This window comes from Asterias rubens, chromosome 2 (genome assembly GCF_902459465.1).
Source record: "Asterias rubens chromosome 2, eAstRub1.3, whole genome shotgun sequence".
Taxonomy (NCBI): Eukaryota; Metazoa; Echinodermata; class Asteroidea; order Forcipulatida; family Asteriidae; genus Asterias; species Asterias rubens.
The window spans coordinates 14488893-14504470 of NC_047063.1; the positions used below are offsets into that span (position 1 = coordinate 14488893).

Sequence of the window (15578 nt, forward strand, 5' to 3'; positions counted from 1 at the left end):
TGTAAAAGAATGCCACAAAAAAAACCCAAAAAAAACATTTCCAATCTGTGGCATAGGGTGTGATTGTGTTCCCCCTCCCTGAAATCAATATTAAGTTATAATAATGGTGAGCATTTTTACCTGATTGTTGACATTGTACAGATACTTGGACACAAATATATGAATATTGCGCATTATCTCCAACACGTCCAATCCCTGTAATGAGAAGAGAACAAGTAAAACATGAAATTTAACATCTTTATATGAATGATATTACCATCATAATACAAACAAGTTTGGCGGCGCCCTCTATCTATGAACAAACGCATAACGAGGTGCTGGATAGAAGAAAATTAAGAAAAGCACACATTACAAGATACTTGGATAATTGCTTTTATGGTTCATTTATTAATGCTAAAACATTTCATTGCTCAGCGAGGTACATGCGTCGCTGCTGCGTGCGTCGTGTTGGTTATTGCCAAGTTGCCCTCGACTCAATTTTGTATGATAGGTCAGCAACATAGGCTACGCGCATGCAAGCTACCAAGTAAGTTGGTCATGCATTGTATAAACATTGATTTCAAGCTCAACGACTGTTGCTAAATTGATTGATTTTTATTGACATGATGTACATTTAGCCTATCACTTTTCTCGCTTAATAGTGGCCATTTTTTATTGGCTGGTTAGCTGTCACTTTCGTTTTCCTCCACGCTTACGCACACTGCTAAAAATGGTATCCTTGAAATGTGTCACTCCCTAGAAACTTTTTCTAGGGAGTGACACAAGAAATATTTTCTTAAAATAAGATGTTTTTCTAATTTCAAGAATACCATTTTTAGCAGAGCACAAGTCAAACAATTGATCACTTTCACCCCTTAATTACCACATATAATCATAGCTCAAGTTATCAGGGGCGTTCACTGATCGTGTATTTAAAAAGAACAATTTAAAAACTTTCATTTCGTCACAGTAATCTGCTCTTTACAGGATGTAGGTTTGATTCCCATATTTGTCAATCTTTTTTAATTGAGTGGGCAATAGGATAGTTTTTACAATGAAGTCCAAAGATTGACTGTTGCAGTCGTTTGGAACGACTCTGGAGCGTCTTGATTTCATGAACCCAATGTAAATGTATGTTAAGTCCGCCTGTCTGAACCCAAACTTTATTTGGGTCGACCTAGAGTCGCGCCTTATCTATTTGGTTTGGTGCGACTCCTCTGGCTCGCCTGTCTGAAATGGGTGTAAAGGCCACAGTTTTCAGGCCTCAGCGATGACTATAAACTGTGTTTTTTAGGATCGCACGTCAAGATTTCCATTGCGTGACCGACCTATAAACCGGCCTTAAGGTAAAGTAACTACTGACCTGTTCTAGGGTCTGTGTAGGGAGGTGAGCCTCAGTCATAGTCAGAGCGTACTTCTGCGATGCCAGATTCCGCATCTCCGCATAGGTCTTCCAATCATGCAGGGCAACTGTCGTCAAGTTGTAGAAAGTCTTATCCAGGTAGTGGGTCACAGAAGCTGCAAACAATCAGAAGAGCCAGGTCTCTCATCATTCATTAGTCAATTTGTTACTGGTTGTTAATTGTGAGGTTTGGGGGTTAAGGGATAAGGAGTAAGGTGGGTTGTGGGCTCAACCTCTACCCTCGCAGGTACCCATTTATACCCCTGGGTGAAGAGAAGCAATTATAGTAAAGCATCTTGCTGGGGGACACAAGTGTCATGACCGGGATGCTCTAAACCACTCGACCATGACACCCTCCTTTAGAGGGACCTTTTAAGTTTTTTGTAAACAGCTGTTTATTTTTTGTATCAATGTATGTTTTGTTTTTTATTCATTTTTTTAATTTGCGATAACAGTATGTGTCATATTGATTGCAGTTTTCAAACCAAATGGAGTGGTGTAACTTCCTGGAAAAATAATTTTAAAACAGCCATTCATTTTCAAAGAATTGGATAATAAAGTTTGAAGAGGGAGCAGTTTTTACCTTTGATATCCAAGAAGTTATTGAAGAAGCGTATGGGTCTCATCTTGATGAAGTGTGAATTGTCTTGAAGGGGGACTTTGAAGGGATTACGACTGTCCAGCTGGAGATGGTTGTGTATTGAAAGGCGGAGATCTGTCTCAATGGCACGGCACAAAGGATCAAGAAGATGCTGAAATAAGGAAATAATAGGAGCGTTTGATTAGCTTCCCCTATTGACCCCACAGTGCTCACTTGGGTGAGCCCCTGACAAGAGCTTATCGAACGATCACATTTGCCTCTTGTGGTGACGTCATGCACCTCAGGCCAGCCCCCAAGTGACCCGCTCCATAAGCAGGGCACTGGGGGCTGACCCGAGTGAGCCCCTGGAATGTGTCTGATTTAGCGGGTAATATTGGGTGCATTCAATTAGCAGGGCACTTGGGTCTGACCTGGGTGAGCCCCTAGAATAACGTGTCAAAGCAATTCAAACGCACCGGGATCAACCAAGGGAAGCTAATCGAACACACCCATAATTATTTAATTACCAAGTATAAATCTACAAATTACCAAGTAAGTTGTTGTGGTCATTAATGGTTGGAGTATCTACCAATCTATGACCCAAACTTTGTATAAAATTGGGAGGTTAGGTAAAGTAAAGTAAAGTCTGAACGGCTCATAAGGCCGGTGTTTATATCAATTTCTTTGACTTTCATTAACTGAGAATATTTCTGTCCCCCTGGACAAGATGCCACTACATCGCAGGTTACTCCCCAGCTCTCGCTGGTACCAATTTGTACTCCTAGATGGAGAGAAGCAATTACGAAAACGTGCCTTGGTCAAGGACACAAGTGTTGCAACTGACCAGGCCAGGGGTGGATTTCACAAAGAGTTAAGACTAGTCTTATCTCTACTTAGGATGAGCTACTCGTCCTAACTTAGAACTACCCTTATGTTTTTAATATCTCCTAGGACTAGTTATTAGTTAGGACTAGTCCTAACTCTTTGTGATATCGACTCCAGGACTCAAACCCACATCCTGTAAAATACAGAGCTTGAGTCCTCCGCCCTGAACCACTCAGCCACGATACCTCATGGGAAGGTTAGGATTGAGAGATGTCTACTCCCCCATGGACCCACCTCTTTAAACTGAGCATTGATTTCTTTGTCGAAGGAGTCCAACAGCTTCTGAGGGGATTCCAGATGCTTACACTGGACGATCGGTGGAACGCAATCTGCCAATGCACCAAACATGTACTGCAAGACCACGGAGAACATACCAACAGTTAGTCATACTGGATTATTTACATACTGGATTCAATTTCGATTCAATTCAATTCAATGAACATTTATTTCATGTCGACAATAACAATTTAAGCATACACTAGAAAACAAATATCGATGAATATAATAATGAAGGGCGGATGCAATGTATAGAATTTGAAGATAATGACTACAAAAATTTACATATTAGTCAACATGCAGGGAAAAAATTTAAGCATAATGCTTTTGTATATTTCCTGAGACAGACAAGGAATTGGACGACAAGGACAAAAAAACAACAACAACCAATGAGCCAAGGCAGTTTTCTTCCGGGTGGGTATGTACTTCATATCAACGCAAATATGAGGGAAAATTCTACAAAAAAATCAGATTCAATGAAACACTACTGTTGCTGTTCATGATACTGTCTAATTCTTAAGAATATATTGCCCACACTCAAACCCACACTCTGCTGATCAGAAACACCAAAGCTCCAGTGCTCTTAACTACCCGGCAACAAAAACGTGTACTTACATGAAGGCGATGTGCATCCACAGCATTCTCAAATCTATCAGCCAAGTAGAGGGGGAAGACCACACGATGCCAGTACAGGAAACTACAATCACATGCCTCCCTGAGCCTAAACAACAAATATACAAGCAAATTAAAAAGAAAAGAGTAAACTATAAAATAGTAAACTTGCGGGTACAACCATGCAATCATTACATTTTGAGGGAGTGTTGGCTCTAAACAGAGCCGTTTTTGGTCTTGAGGTCTCGAACAGTATACTCTCATCTTCAGGAGATGTTTTGAGAAGTTTTTGATGGTTTTAAACTGATATTCAATATACAATTTGAATCCCAAAACAGCAGATTAGAGGTCCTGCAATGATCCACCAATTTCCCCTTGCTAGTCTTAAGTAACCCTTAAGTGGTGGATTTGGTGGGCGGGGCTTAATTAAATAGAACATTGGAGATGACATTGTAAATTTTCAGAGGCAAGAGACCTAACAAAAAAAAACATACAAAACTGCAACTTTGTCGGTACCAAAAGCTGTTGCTTCAACAGCATTTTACTCTTATTCTACTTTATACAACTAGAGTATAGGTTTTTACACTGCATCTTGAAAGCTACATACATTGGTGAACCATTACACCATCGTCACAATTTTGGTTGCCCAAAATTTGGAGGAAATACTCCATGTGCATTTTACATGCTTGCTATGATTCTAATTTGCATGTGTGAATTAAGACTCCCAAAATAGAAGCGTACCGTAGTATACTTGTAATATTGACTGCTTCGAGTGCTATGGTTAAAACTATAACTCCCGAGGTGATCTCCGGAGCGTTCTGTTTTCCCGAGCTAAGCCGAGGGAGGAACGAAAGGGTCTGGAGATCACCGAATTGCAATCAGATTGGGCGATTTGGGGCCTTGAAATTTGTTATGAATTGAATATCGGTGGAAAGGTGTTTTAAAGGTCGAGCACAATGATCCACACAAATGTGCATAAAAATTGGGTTTTTTCCTTTTACTTTGTAAACTAACACAGTCCGCCATTTTGTAAAACCAAAGATTTGACTGCATTAACTGGGGGACCGTTGAAAGTTCTTAAAGTTAAAGGAAAACCTCACAGATTCCAGAGATGATTTTTTGTGAAAAATTAACCATTTAGCCACTGTACCGCCCAGCCGCCTCTATGCAGTACGAGGAAACCTCGCTAGCTTGTGTTTGTAGAAAAAAAGGAACATCAAAAGAAAACTCGATAGTCATTAGTAGCTTGTGTTTGTAGAAAAAAAGGAACATCAAAAGAAAACTCGATAGTCATTAGTAGGTCTACGCATTTGTTAATATATCTAGTTGTTATAGATTGTTATTAATTCTCCCTTCACAGTTGACTTGTCGAAGCTAATGATGATGAAATAGTTTAGCTCTTACGAAATAAAAACGCTCATTAGTAAACAGGAAATTTGTCATCATTTATGATGATATTGTCGAAAATTGACGCCTTCGCATTTAATCAGTATGAGCATTGAGCCAGACAAAAACCTTGAAAAGCTATTGTGTCCATTTCATCCGTGCACAAAAATATTCGCCATAAAAATTACCGTAGCCGTTTAACGAGAGGCATTTATTGTTCCCATGAGAACTTGTACTTTTATACAAATATTACCGAAAGGGTCAACCATTGTGCATACACATTAAGCCATGGCTATCTTTTAAAATGCGAACTACGATTCCAGTAATTTACTGCAAGAATCTTGAGAAATTGGTTTTCAGCAAACTCGGGCGGTGCAGGGACTAAAGGGTTATACTCGAATTAAAAAACACCTTTCTAACAAAATTAATTTCATGACAAATGCTTTTATAACTCAAAGCGGTCAATCCGAAGGCATTGGGGCCCCTTTAGCTTCGTCATTGGCTAGGCATAACTACAGAGGCACTGGACACTCTTGGTAGTTACTCAAATAAATTATCAGCATAAAACCTTACTTGGTAATGAGTAATGGGGAGCTGTTGATAGTATAAAACATTGTGAGAAATGGCTCCCTCTGAAGTAATGCAGTTTTCGGGAACGAAGTAATTTTCCGCGAATTTGATTTTGAGACCTCAGAATTAGATTTTGAGGTCTCGAAATCAAGCATCTGAAAGCACACAACTTCATGTCACAAGGGTGTTTTTTCTTTCATTATTATCCCGCAACTTCGACAACCAATTGAGCTCAAATGTACAGGCTTGTTATTTTATACATATGCTGAGATACACCAAGTGAGAAGACTGGTCTTTGACAATTACCAAAAGTGTCCAGTGTCTTTAAAATATAATAATCTGGATGTATATAATGCTCACTCCTGCAGAAAATTTATCAAGGTGCCTACACAAAAAGGAATACAAATGAAAATGAAGAATAAACATAATTGTAGTTAAATAAAACCCAAATGTAAGTCCAAGTGAACAAGTGTATTTTTAGTTCCCTCTTGAAGTTGATTAGTGATGGTAGTTTGTCAAGTGAGACAGGGAGCTTATTCCACAGGGCAGTAGCAGTTTTGACGAAAGCACGGTCCCTGTAATAAATTGATCTTGACCTAGGTTCTACCGGAAAGAGAACTTCTTTTGTAGTAGAATACTGGATTTATCAAACATACAATCCGGTTTAAATCAATGTAACGAATTGTTACAAATAAACACACAGAGGCAAACTGAAAAACTACAAATATTGTACTTCTCTGTCCCATATCAAAACGAGGCTGTATTTTTCTGTAATCCATGAGCACAAAAACAATAATGAATTTATATTCATTCAAACTGGATGCCTAACTTTAAAAAAAAACCACATCATGCAGAGTTAGAACAGAGTTTGATATCTCGTTTCTATGGATAGACCAATCAGAATTGAGCAAGTTTACTTGAAGCTAACAATAAATGCTTCAGCTATTTCAAAAAAGTGTTGTAAATTCATAAACTGCTCAATGTTAAACTCACATGAAAATACACTCAAAATTTTGAACACACTTGCTTTTAAATTAAAACGACAGCAAAATATTGTTTTAAACAGTGAGTTTAGATTTTTAAAACCTTTTAGTTTCACTGATAAAAAAGTTCATACCTGTACAAATCCTTACAAATAAAAAATGGTTTAATCTGAAAGGACCACTTTGCATAGTCACCTGTCACTGTCATCAATCAAGATGACTGACTCATGATAAAGGTGTATTATCCATACCATGCATAGCCTTGTCCAATGCTCTTTCACCCAAGCACCAGCGGCCCACTCTGAATTCGCGAATTGTATAGATACTATACTGCACGGTACACAGTACTTGATACCGTGGGGCCGAAGCTTGCTTTTCAAGGTTTTAAGCTCGTACAACAAGGCCGAATCTGTTGCAGTTTCGTTTGTACAAGGTTCAAGAACCCTGAAAAACCATGCTTCGACCCCACGGTATCAAGTACTGTTTTTCCATGCAGTATAGTTTCAGTTCGTGAATTCAGAGTGGGCCAGTGTTTGCGTAAAGAGCCTTGGACAAGGCTACACCATGCATAACCTTAACAATCACTTTTGAACCAAAGAGTATTATTACAATTACATTATTTTGTTTTTTCCGAAAATTACTTGACTTCTTGCTTGAAAAGCCTTTCTGTAGTGTATCATTATGCTTTTCCAGTAAATTAAATGAATCATAAAACATCAACTGCCTAATCTCCCACTTGATTGAAAAAAAAAGATCAAACTGTTTGTTTATATTATTTTCGAAAGAATGCTAACACTTTCTGCCATGTTGTCCTTGAACTTTGTCGATGTTCAATTTGCACATAAACCACAAACAATGTCCCGAAGGTCAGTTCAACTAACCCTAAAGACAAACTTGCGAAAAGTGCAATGAACACGTGTTCCAATGGAGATGAACCGAAGACTCCTATGTTTACTGTGAGAACAACGGGAATCCATGCAGTAACATAAGCAACAAAGTGGACAACAATGTACACAGTGGTTTTGTTGCTTCCCTTATCCTGCAGTTGAACTGGTTCCGATACCTGACGATCGACCCCGTCTTCTTGTTGTGCGTCACTGCGGCGGATGTGCCCTAACATCTGCACCTCTGTTTGAATTCTTCGTTTTTGAGTCTTGGCGATGCGCACAATACCAGCGATGAAACAAGCGATACATATAACGAGCGGAAACTCTGTTACATCTAAGACCACAGATATGAATATGCTGAATTGATTGTTGCTGATAAGTTCTTCGATGTACAATTCATCTACTTCAAAGCAAGTCAACATAAAGATGAACAAGCTCAGACCTGGGATCAGCCAAATAATCCAGACTGCGACGATAAGCTGAACACATCGTCTGTTGGACATGAGACTGAGATATTGTAGTGGCCGGGCAATCTTCAGGTAGCGATCCGCTGCTATCAAGGCCGCATTCATTAGATAACTGGAAAGTAAACTTAAACAGCAGGACAGAATTGAGGCAAGGTTCAGTACTGAATGCTTCTGAAAGAACACCTGGAAGACATCGCCTATCCAGATGAAGCAAATCCCGATGCAAATCTCACATACGCAGAGACTCGCAAGGAAATAATTTGACGCAGTGTGAAGTCTTTCCGTGACTGCAATGCAGACTACAATCCAAAAATAGATCAGAATTGTTGCTACTCCACTCATTATACACAAAACCGCACCAATCCAGCACAATGTACATGACATTTCAGTTGTAGAAGAAAGTGACGCTGTTGAGTTCTCCATTTCAATCTTTTTTTAATAACAGTCCTTTATATTTCAGTCTAACCCAAAACATACTTATTTGGCTATCAACACTACTAAGACAGTCAACAGCACTTGGCCTTTCTCTTCACAGTGTTTTGTTCTCTATTTTGGTCTCCTCATACGGTGAAACAAAAATCCTCTTCAGTATTTTTTCCTCAAACAATGGTGACCAATAATCAGAGCGAATGAAACAACAAACCAGAATGAACTTTGATAACATCAGCTGCCAAAGAAATTGAAGTTGCAGCCTCAATACAGTACATGCGCAAGCTTTCAACTCATTCAACAGGTCAATTATTCAACACATATGCATCACAGGGCTGGTGTAATCCATAAATAACCTTATATGAAACAACTTCATCATTTATTTACACACAAACTTACAATCAAGTGAACTATTGTCTCCAGTAGCGATTAAAAATAAATTATTTTTAACCACTAATACCTAAATATATGTCTACTTGCAAATAACAATGTGAACGTTATACAGTAAGTATTACAATTTATATAGACAGTGCGAAGGAAACACAACAAGTCAAAAAGGCTTGAAAACGTATTCCCATTAACCAATCCAAGTAAAAAAGTTACACACATGTACAGTGTACGCAAATCCCACCACCCCCAAAACAGTAGCAACATTATCCCATTAGGCCCCCCCCAAGCCCTACCCAAAAGGAAGATAACAGTTACTTTATAAATAGAGTATTTTGCACAAGTTACTTTACCACAACTTAAACTTGTTGGAATGCTTATACCGTCATCCAGCATTTAAATCAGTTAACTGGTCAATGAGGAGAACTTTACAATCTAAAAACTTGGCAATCTCAAAACTCAACTTATAATAGAGTGGAGATGAGATCTTTAAAAGACCTTAACCATGTGTGGCCATTTTGAATTTTTCTCCAATCCAAATCATTGTAACCAAACCGAGGATGGAAGACTAAAATAGTCTGATTCCATTTCTTTTTTAATGTATATTAGCATTCATTATTGGTGATGGATACTGGGAACATGACCAAGATGGCGGCAGTATGATAAAGGTCTAATAACGGCTTAGTTCTTATGAACTATGCTATTAAGATATTGTTTAGAGAGGTCGTTGCGTTGATCATCACTTCCCACCCTCATCTAATATTCATATAGCATCCCATCGTATAATCCTATCGCAAGGACTGCACATACAAAATTAATTGACATGCCTCAATTAACTTTCCATCATCACCCAAGAGTTACCGTTGCCAAGGAGTCACACCATCAACGACAACACAAAAATTAATAAATGCCTTATACATTTATATTGATGAAACAAACTCGGCCATCAGAAAGAATTGTCTGCAAGCGATGTCTTTCAAATACAAAACTAATGACAGTGGCGGCCACTTGGTCACCGAATATTCAGTGAAAACAGCGGCAGACAATTCTTACTATTTGACAGATTTTGTGTCCACGATTGTTCACTACAAACACGCATTCGCAAAACAACATGGTGCTGGCTGGCAGCAACTTAGTTCAAGAAGAGAGATGAGCAAGTGGACTCTTCCCATGAAATATGCTAATGACAATCACGCATGCGTACAGTTGGCAAACGCCATAGAGTTGTGCACTAAGGAGACGTGCAAACGTGTCTGCGTCATGCAGTCATTAGCCATGTACAAAACAGCGCAATGTTTCCTTATTTTTGGTCAACCAAACTATTAGTGCGTACGCGCTTTGTGCAATTTACATATTTCATGGGAAGGGTCTATTGCACCTCAAACCCCTTTTTTCTATCAAACTCACATTGAACTCAAAGACCACAAATTTGAAATAGAAAATCAAATGGAATTTGAATTTAATCCGGAAGATTCTCACGTCTGTTTTGTATTTTAACCTATTGATGGACAAATGGAGACTGGTCATAGGAATGGGCCCAATTTCATAAAGCCTGTAGACACAAAAACTTGCTAAGCACTGAAAATAGAAGTAGAAACTGGTTACCTGCCAAAAGTCCACAGAGTTTACATTGTTGTGACTGGTGCCACACCCATTGTTTGCTTAGCATAGAATTTGCTGAGCAGAATTTTCTGCTCACAGCTGTAAAAAACTAGGCCCGATGACAAACAAACAGACAAACAAACAGACAAACAAACATGTGATAAATAAATGACAAGAGGCAAAAACTCACTTTTCCCTGAAGTCACTGACGAGGAAGAGTTTGTTCATCGTGGTTCGGTAAGATGCCAGTTCATCCTCCTTAAAGGCTTTCTAAAAACACAACCAACAAATAATCTTCATTCTTTCATATATTCATTTATTCATTTATTCATTTATTCATTTCCATTTTATGAACCAGAAATTGTAGACTTAAAATATTCATTTTACAGAGACTGACAACAACAGAGAATTTCTGAGGTTACGACCCGAATCTTGCTTCAGTTTGTAATGTTAACCACTTAAAGTCATTTTTCTTTATTCAAAAATTTTCTGGACTGGCCTCTAAAGAAAGACGGTTTATTATGACTGGAACAACTTTGGATTACCCTCAATTTATTGCTCACTCACCATTTGTGTGCCGACATGCAGTGCAAGATTAGCGATCAGTCTCCTCTCCTTTGTAGCTATAAAACACAATCAAATAAATGCAAATTAAAACAATTGCAATCGTTCCCTTCTTTAAAAAAAAAAGAGAATCTTGAACCATCTTGTTCTAAACCTTTTCTTAACTAAGGATTTTGTATGGCAACAGGCTCCCGGTAATCTCCAATAAAATATTACAAAAAACAGTTAAGTTTTGTCATAATTTTCTTAGGGATAGTGAGTTACAGCTGGAAGAGTATCTCCGGTGCAGCCAAAGTATTATTTCTTAATGCATTGAGTGCAGTTTAGCCCTTCCATGGTAAAACCACCCGACTCAAAATATGACATTTAGAGAAAAGCTAGTCAAGAAATGAGCTGTTTTGCCGTAAAAACGGGACGAAAGTATATAAAGAGGTCGAAACAGGACATAGTATATTCAATCCATACATAGTAAGCCTCTAAAACTTTGCAATGAAAAAAAACCACCTAAAATTACCCAGAAATTATGTTATTTAAGAAACCAACATTTGTTATTACTATTTTGCCATAGAAGGGCCAAGTTGGTTGCTTCAAAGAGCCTGACAAATTGGCCCTGTATGACAAGGCCTTTAGGGTGCGACTTACCCGTCCCATTCAGAGCATTCTCTACAAGTACCAGTGCAGACAAAGCATCCTAGACAGAAACAAATTAGTTTCCTTGAAAACAACATACGTTAAAGGATTTGGGTACTTGTTGTAACACAAAACACAATGTCCACAGATTTACATTAAACTTTTGAAGACAATGATAGTAGAAAGCGTACCTTAAAATATTAGTTGCTGAGGTGCTGTGGTTTTTGAGAAATGAGTAAAACAGCACCTCAGCAAATACTATTTTCAGGGAAGCTTTCTACTATCATTATCTTAAAACTGTGTAAGTTTAATGTAAATCTGTATACATTGTGTTTTTTGTCCAACAAAAAGTACATAGCCCCTTTAAACTCATAAACTCACTATGAGGGTTGGGTTTTCAGTCCCTACCCGACTGCATGGGTTTTCCCTGGAACCATTCCCTGGGTTTCCCCCCACATCTTAAACTCGAACGTCATTCCTTGTCTTCTCTCCTGGGGTAATACTAGTACTAGAGTGATTCAGTTTGCTTTTCTGAGAGTTCTTAAATAAATGAAAACTAGACATTAGGTGTTTGTGAACAAACACAAAGCTGTTCCGTGTTCTTTTGCTTGGATTATGTGCTAAAATGACCAAGGAGTCTATAACTGAAAACAAGTTTGAACATGTTGAATAGTGTCTTGAGTTATGGTGCCACTTCCGGTTGACCCGGAAGTAGAGGTAGACATGGGGTAACAGTAACCCAAGGCTAATCTCCAATGCCAAAGGAGTCTCTAACTGAAACAAGTTTGAAAATCAATATTGTCCCACTTTGGGTTGACCCAGAAGTAGAGGTCAAGTTGAGGTCAAGGTTTTTTGCAATTTATCTCCGAAACCAAGGAGTCTATAACTACCATCAGTCTAAAAATCGGCCGTGTACTTCTTGAGATATGGTCCCACTTCCGGTTGACCCCGAATTAGAGGTCAACTTGAGGTCACGGTTTTTCAAAGTTTATTTTTAACGCCTTAGAGGTCTAAAACTGAAAAAAGTTTGGAAATCGGTTGTACAGTACTTGAGATATGGTCCCACTTCCGGTTGACCCGGAAGTAGAGGTCAACTTGAGGTCACGGTTTTTCAAAATTAATCTTAGCTCCAATCCCCAAGGAGTCTATAACTATCAACAGTCTGTTAAACGGCCGTGTACTTCTTGAGATATGGTGCTACACAAAATTCCCAATTAAATATGCAAATATGGGTCACGTGGTTAATTAATTACGATTTTTTAATTTTTTTGGGGGTCGGTGGTTTGATGTTTGATCGAGTACGATTTGATTTCACAGAACTCTTAACCACCAAACTCTGCGCTTATGATCACCATTTTCCGCTTACTGTGTTTTTAAAACATCATCGTGTCATGCATGCACACAGGTTATGTTGGGCTAACAATTGAGGAAAAGAAAAAGCAACATTATCGATATAAAGATAAGAATCTAACTTAAATATTACAAAAATAAATATTTTTATAGTTTTGGGGGATAAAAAAAGATAACGTAGTCGAAGGAGATTCGAACTCGCAGGTATCAGATATGTAATCGCGACTGATGACCACTAGGCTATAAGGGCCAATGCATAGATTGAAGGTTTACATGTGTATATTTATCAACAGAGTGGATTATGATCCGGCGAAATAATTCTTGTTTCATGATTTTGCGAACATTGTCACTAAATATGAACTGCTAACGCCTATAACTATTAAGTAGGGTTGATATGTAGTATTAGATGCCTTTTAAACCCATATTTAAATTACGCACGTTCGTCCCTGACGACGCCACCTCGGAGTCTAAATTTGACATTTTTTCACTCATTTCTCAAAAACTACAACACCACAGCAAGTAATGCTTTTAGGGAAGCTTTCAACTGTCATTATCTTCAAACTGTTTAAGTTTAGTGTACATCTTTGGACACGATGGTGTGTCGTCGTCGTCGAAAACCCCTATTTAACTACGCACGTTCATTTGAACGAAAATCTCAAACCTTCGTACTTTGTACAAGCGTAAACTAATGGGCCCGGAAGCCGGTTAGAAAGTAATATGTCCTGAACGATGGTAGGAAAACAGAATGAGTAGACTCCTCTCAAGAAGTCACAACTCATGATAGGTACATACTGAATTGTATTTACCATAGAGAATGTTTAACAATAACATGGAAGCGACTGCATCCAGTTATATTCAAATGCGTAGACTCATCTCAAGAAGTCACAACTCATAAAAGGTACATACTGTATGGCATTTACCAAAGAGAATATTTAACAATAACATGGAAGCTTATGTTCTAAGCTTCAATTTGGTATATGATTTCACTGTTTTGAAGTTATGCTCTAGGAGATTAGGTTTAAAGAAAAAAACGTGTGCAATTGCTATGGGTTTTAGGCGGAAACAAAGAATAAGAACAAAAATTAAAATCTCGACAGAAACAATACCTGTTCCGACGGTAGGTCGGAATAGCTAATAAATAAAAATCACATAAGTAAATTATAAACTTACCAGTCTCTTTTCGCTGTACTTCTTGTCAGAAATAATACGTTTCTGTAGGAAGAAAAAATTGAAGCAGCAAAAATGCCAGTGACTTTTTTAAAGTTGAATAAAACCTGGATATTTAGCACAAATAGACAAATTAATAATAAATAGTTGAAAGCATTATTCAATCTTTGAAATTTACAAAATAATATATTTGGTTTGCAGAATGGGTGTTAGAAATAATATAAACCAACCTTGGCGCCATTGACGAGTGCCAATGCTGTAAACTGTAGGTGCTGGATGATATGAGTGATGGATTCAGCTACTAGCATGGTCCTCCTGTGGAATGTGTGCTCAATGGACTGCCAAAATAACATTCACAAGTATAGAAATTAGAAACATTCTTAACTATACTATACTGTTGATGGATGTGTTGTTATTTTTCCCAATCACTCAACTACAAATAGACTTGCTACAAAAAGTACTCGCACTCACTTATTCATCTTCTAAGGTACTCACACTTAAGTTCATACTTAGGTACGTGTACTCCCACTTAAAGGAACATTACAGAATTGGTTTGTGCTAACAAAACAGTTGCTGGCAGTGTAAGCACTTTATGTAATCCACCATATGCATAGACTGACAAACTTGTAGAAGTTTGAGATCGATCGGCCGTCTGGGTCACGAGAGAATAGTGACAAACTGATTACAAATTTTGCATTGCATCGATGCCAAAATAAAAATGAATAAAAGGCTCACTGAGCGATAAACTCGAAGTTAGATTATTTATTTCGCATCAAATATGACATTTCAGACAGAAATATCTCAAGGGATGTTTTCTACTATCATCATCATTAGACCGTGTAGGTTTGATGTAAATCTGTGATCTTCACAATGTTTGTTTCTTCCAATAAAGTACTAAAACTTAAGTACTTTAAAATTCAAACTCAAGTACTCATACTAAAATACTCAAACCAAAGTACATGTACTCAAACTCAAATAACCATACTATGGTTTTCATACTCAGGTGCTATACTCGAGTGCTTATACTCATGATCAAGAACTCATACCTAAATACCCATGCTCAGGCACTTAAACTTAAGTTGTCATACTAAAATACTCAAGCACTCAAGCACTCAAGCTAAAAGCACTTAACGGCAAGGCTCCCCACTACACCTCAGAACTACTTCAAAATTACACTCCGTCAAGGAATCTTCAATCCAGTTCCATGACTTCTCCTCATTGAACCCAAGTCTCGACACTCATGGAGTGGCATGTTTTTCTCTGGGAACTCTCTACCAATTGATCTTATAGCTCTTGTCTTTGTACCACAAAATTCAAATATTTTCTTCATTTGTTTTCCTTCTTTGTCACAGGTTTTCGAAAAACTTATGTTGTGCCTGTTTTGTTTTTGGTTTTTAATGAGGCTTGAACACCCAGCAGGGT

General features: G+C 38.0%; 1 protein-coding gene across 1 annotated transcript in view; it reads right to left on the bottom strand.

Annotated features, from left to right (window-relative positions):
- The window catches only part of LOC117306171 (WASH complex subunit 4-like), a 75111-nt gene that overhangs the window by 17580 nt on the left and 41953 nt on the right, over positions 1–15578 (bottom strand). Inside the window, exons 16-25 of the mRNA XM_033790887.1 lie at positions 14387–14494; positions 14160–14201; positions 11652–11700; positions 11013–11068; positions 10636–10715; positions 3738–3843; positions 3081–3197; positions 1965–2133; positions 1343–1497; positions 121–195 (exon numbers count right to left, since the gene is read on the bottom strand). Of these exons, the coding sequence (XP_033646778.1) occupies positions 121–195; positions 1343–1497; positions 1965–2133; positions 3081–3197; positions 3738–3843; positions 10636–10715; positions 11013–11068; positions 11652–11700; positions 14160–14201; positions 14387–14494 (957 nt within the window). The remainder of the gene's footprint in view (positions 1–120; positions 196–1342; positions 1498–1964; positions 2134–3080; positions 3198–3737; positions 3844–10635; positions 10716–11012; positions 11069–11651; positions 11701–14159; positions 14202–14386; positions 14495–15578) is intronic.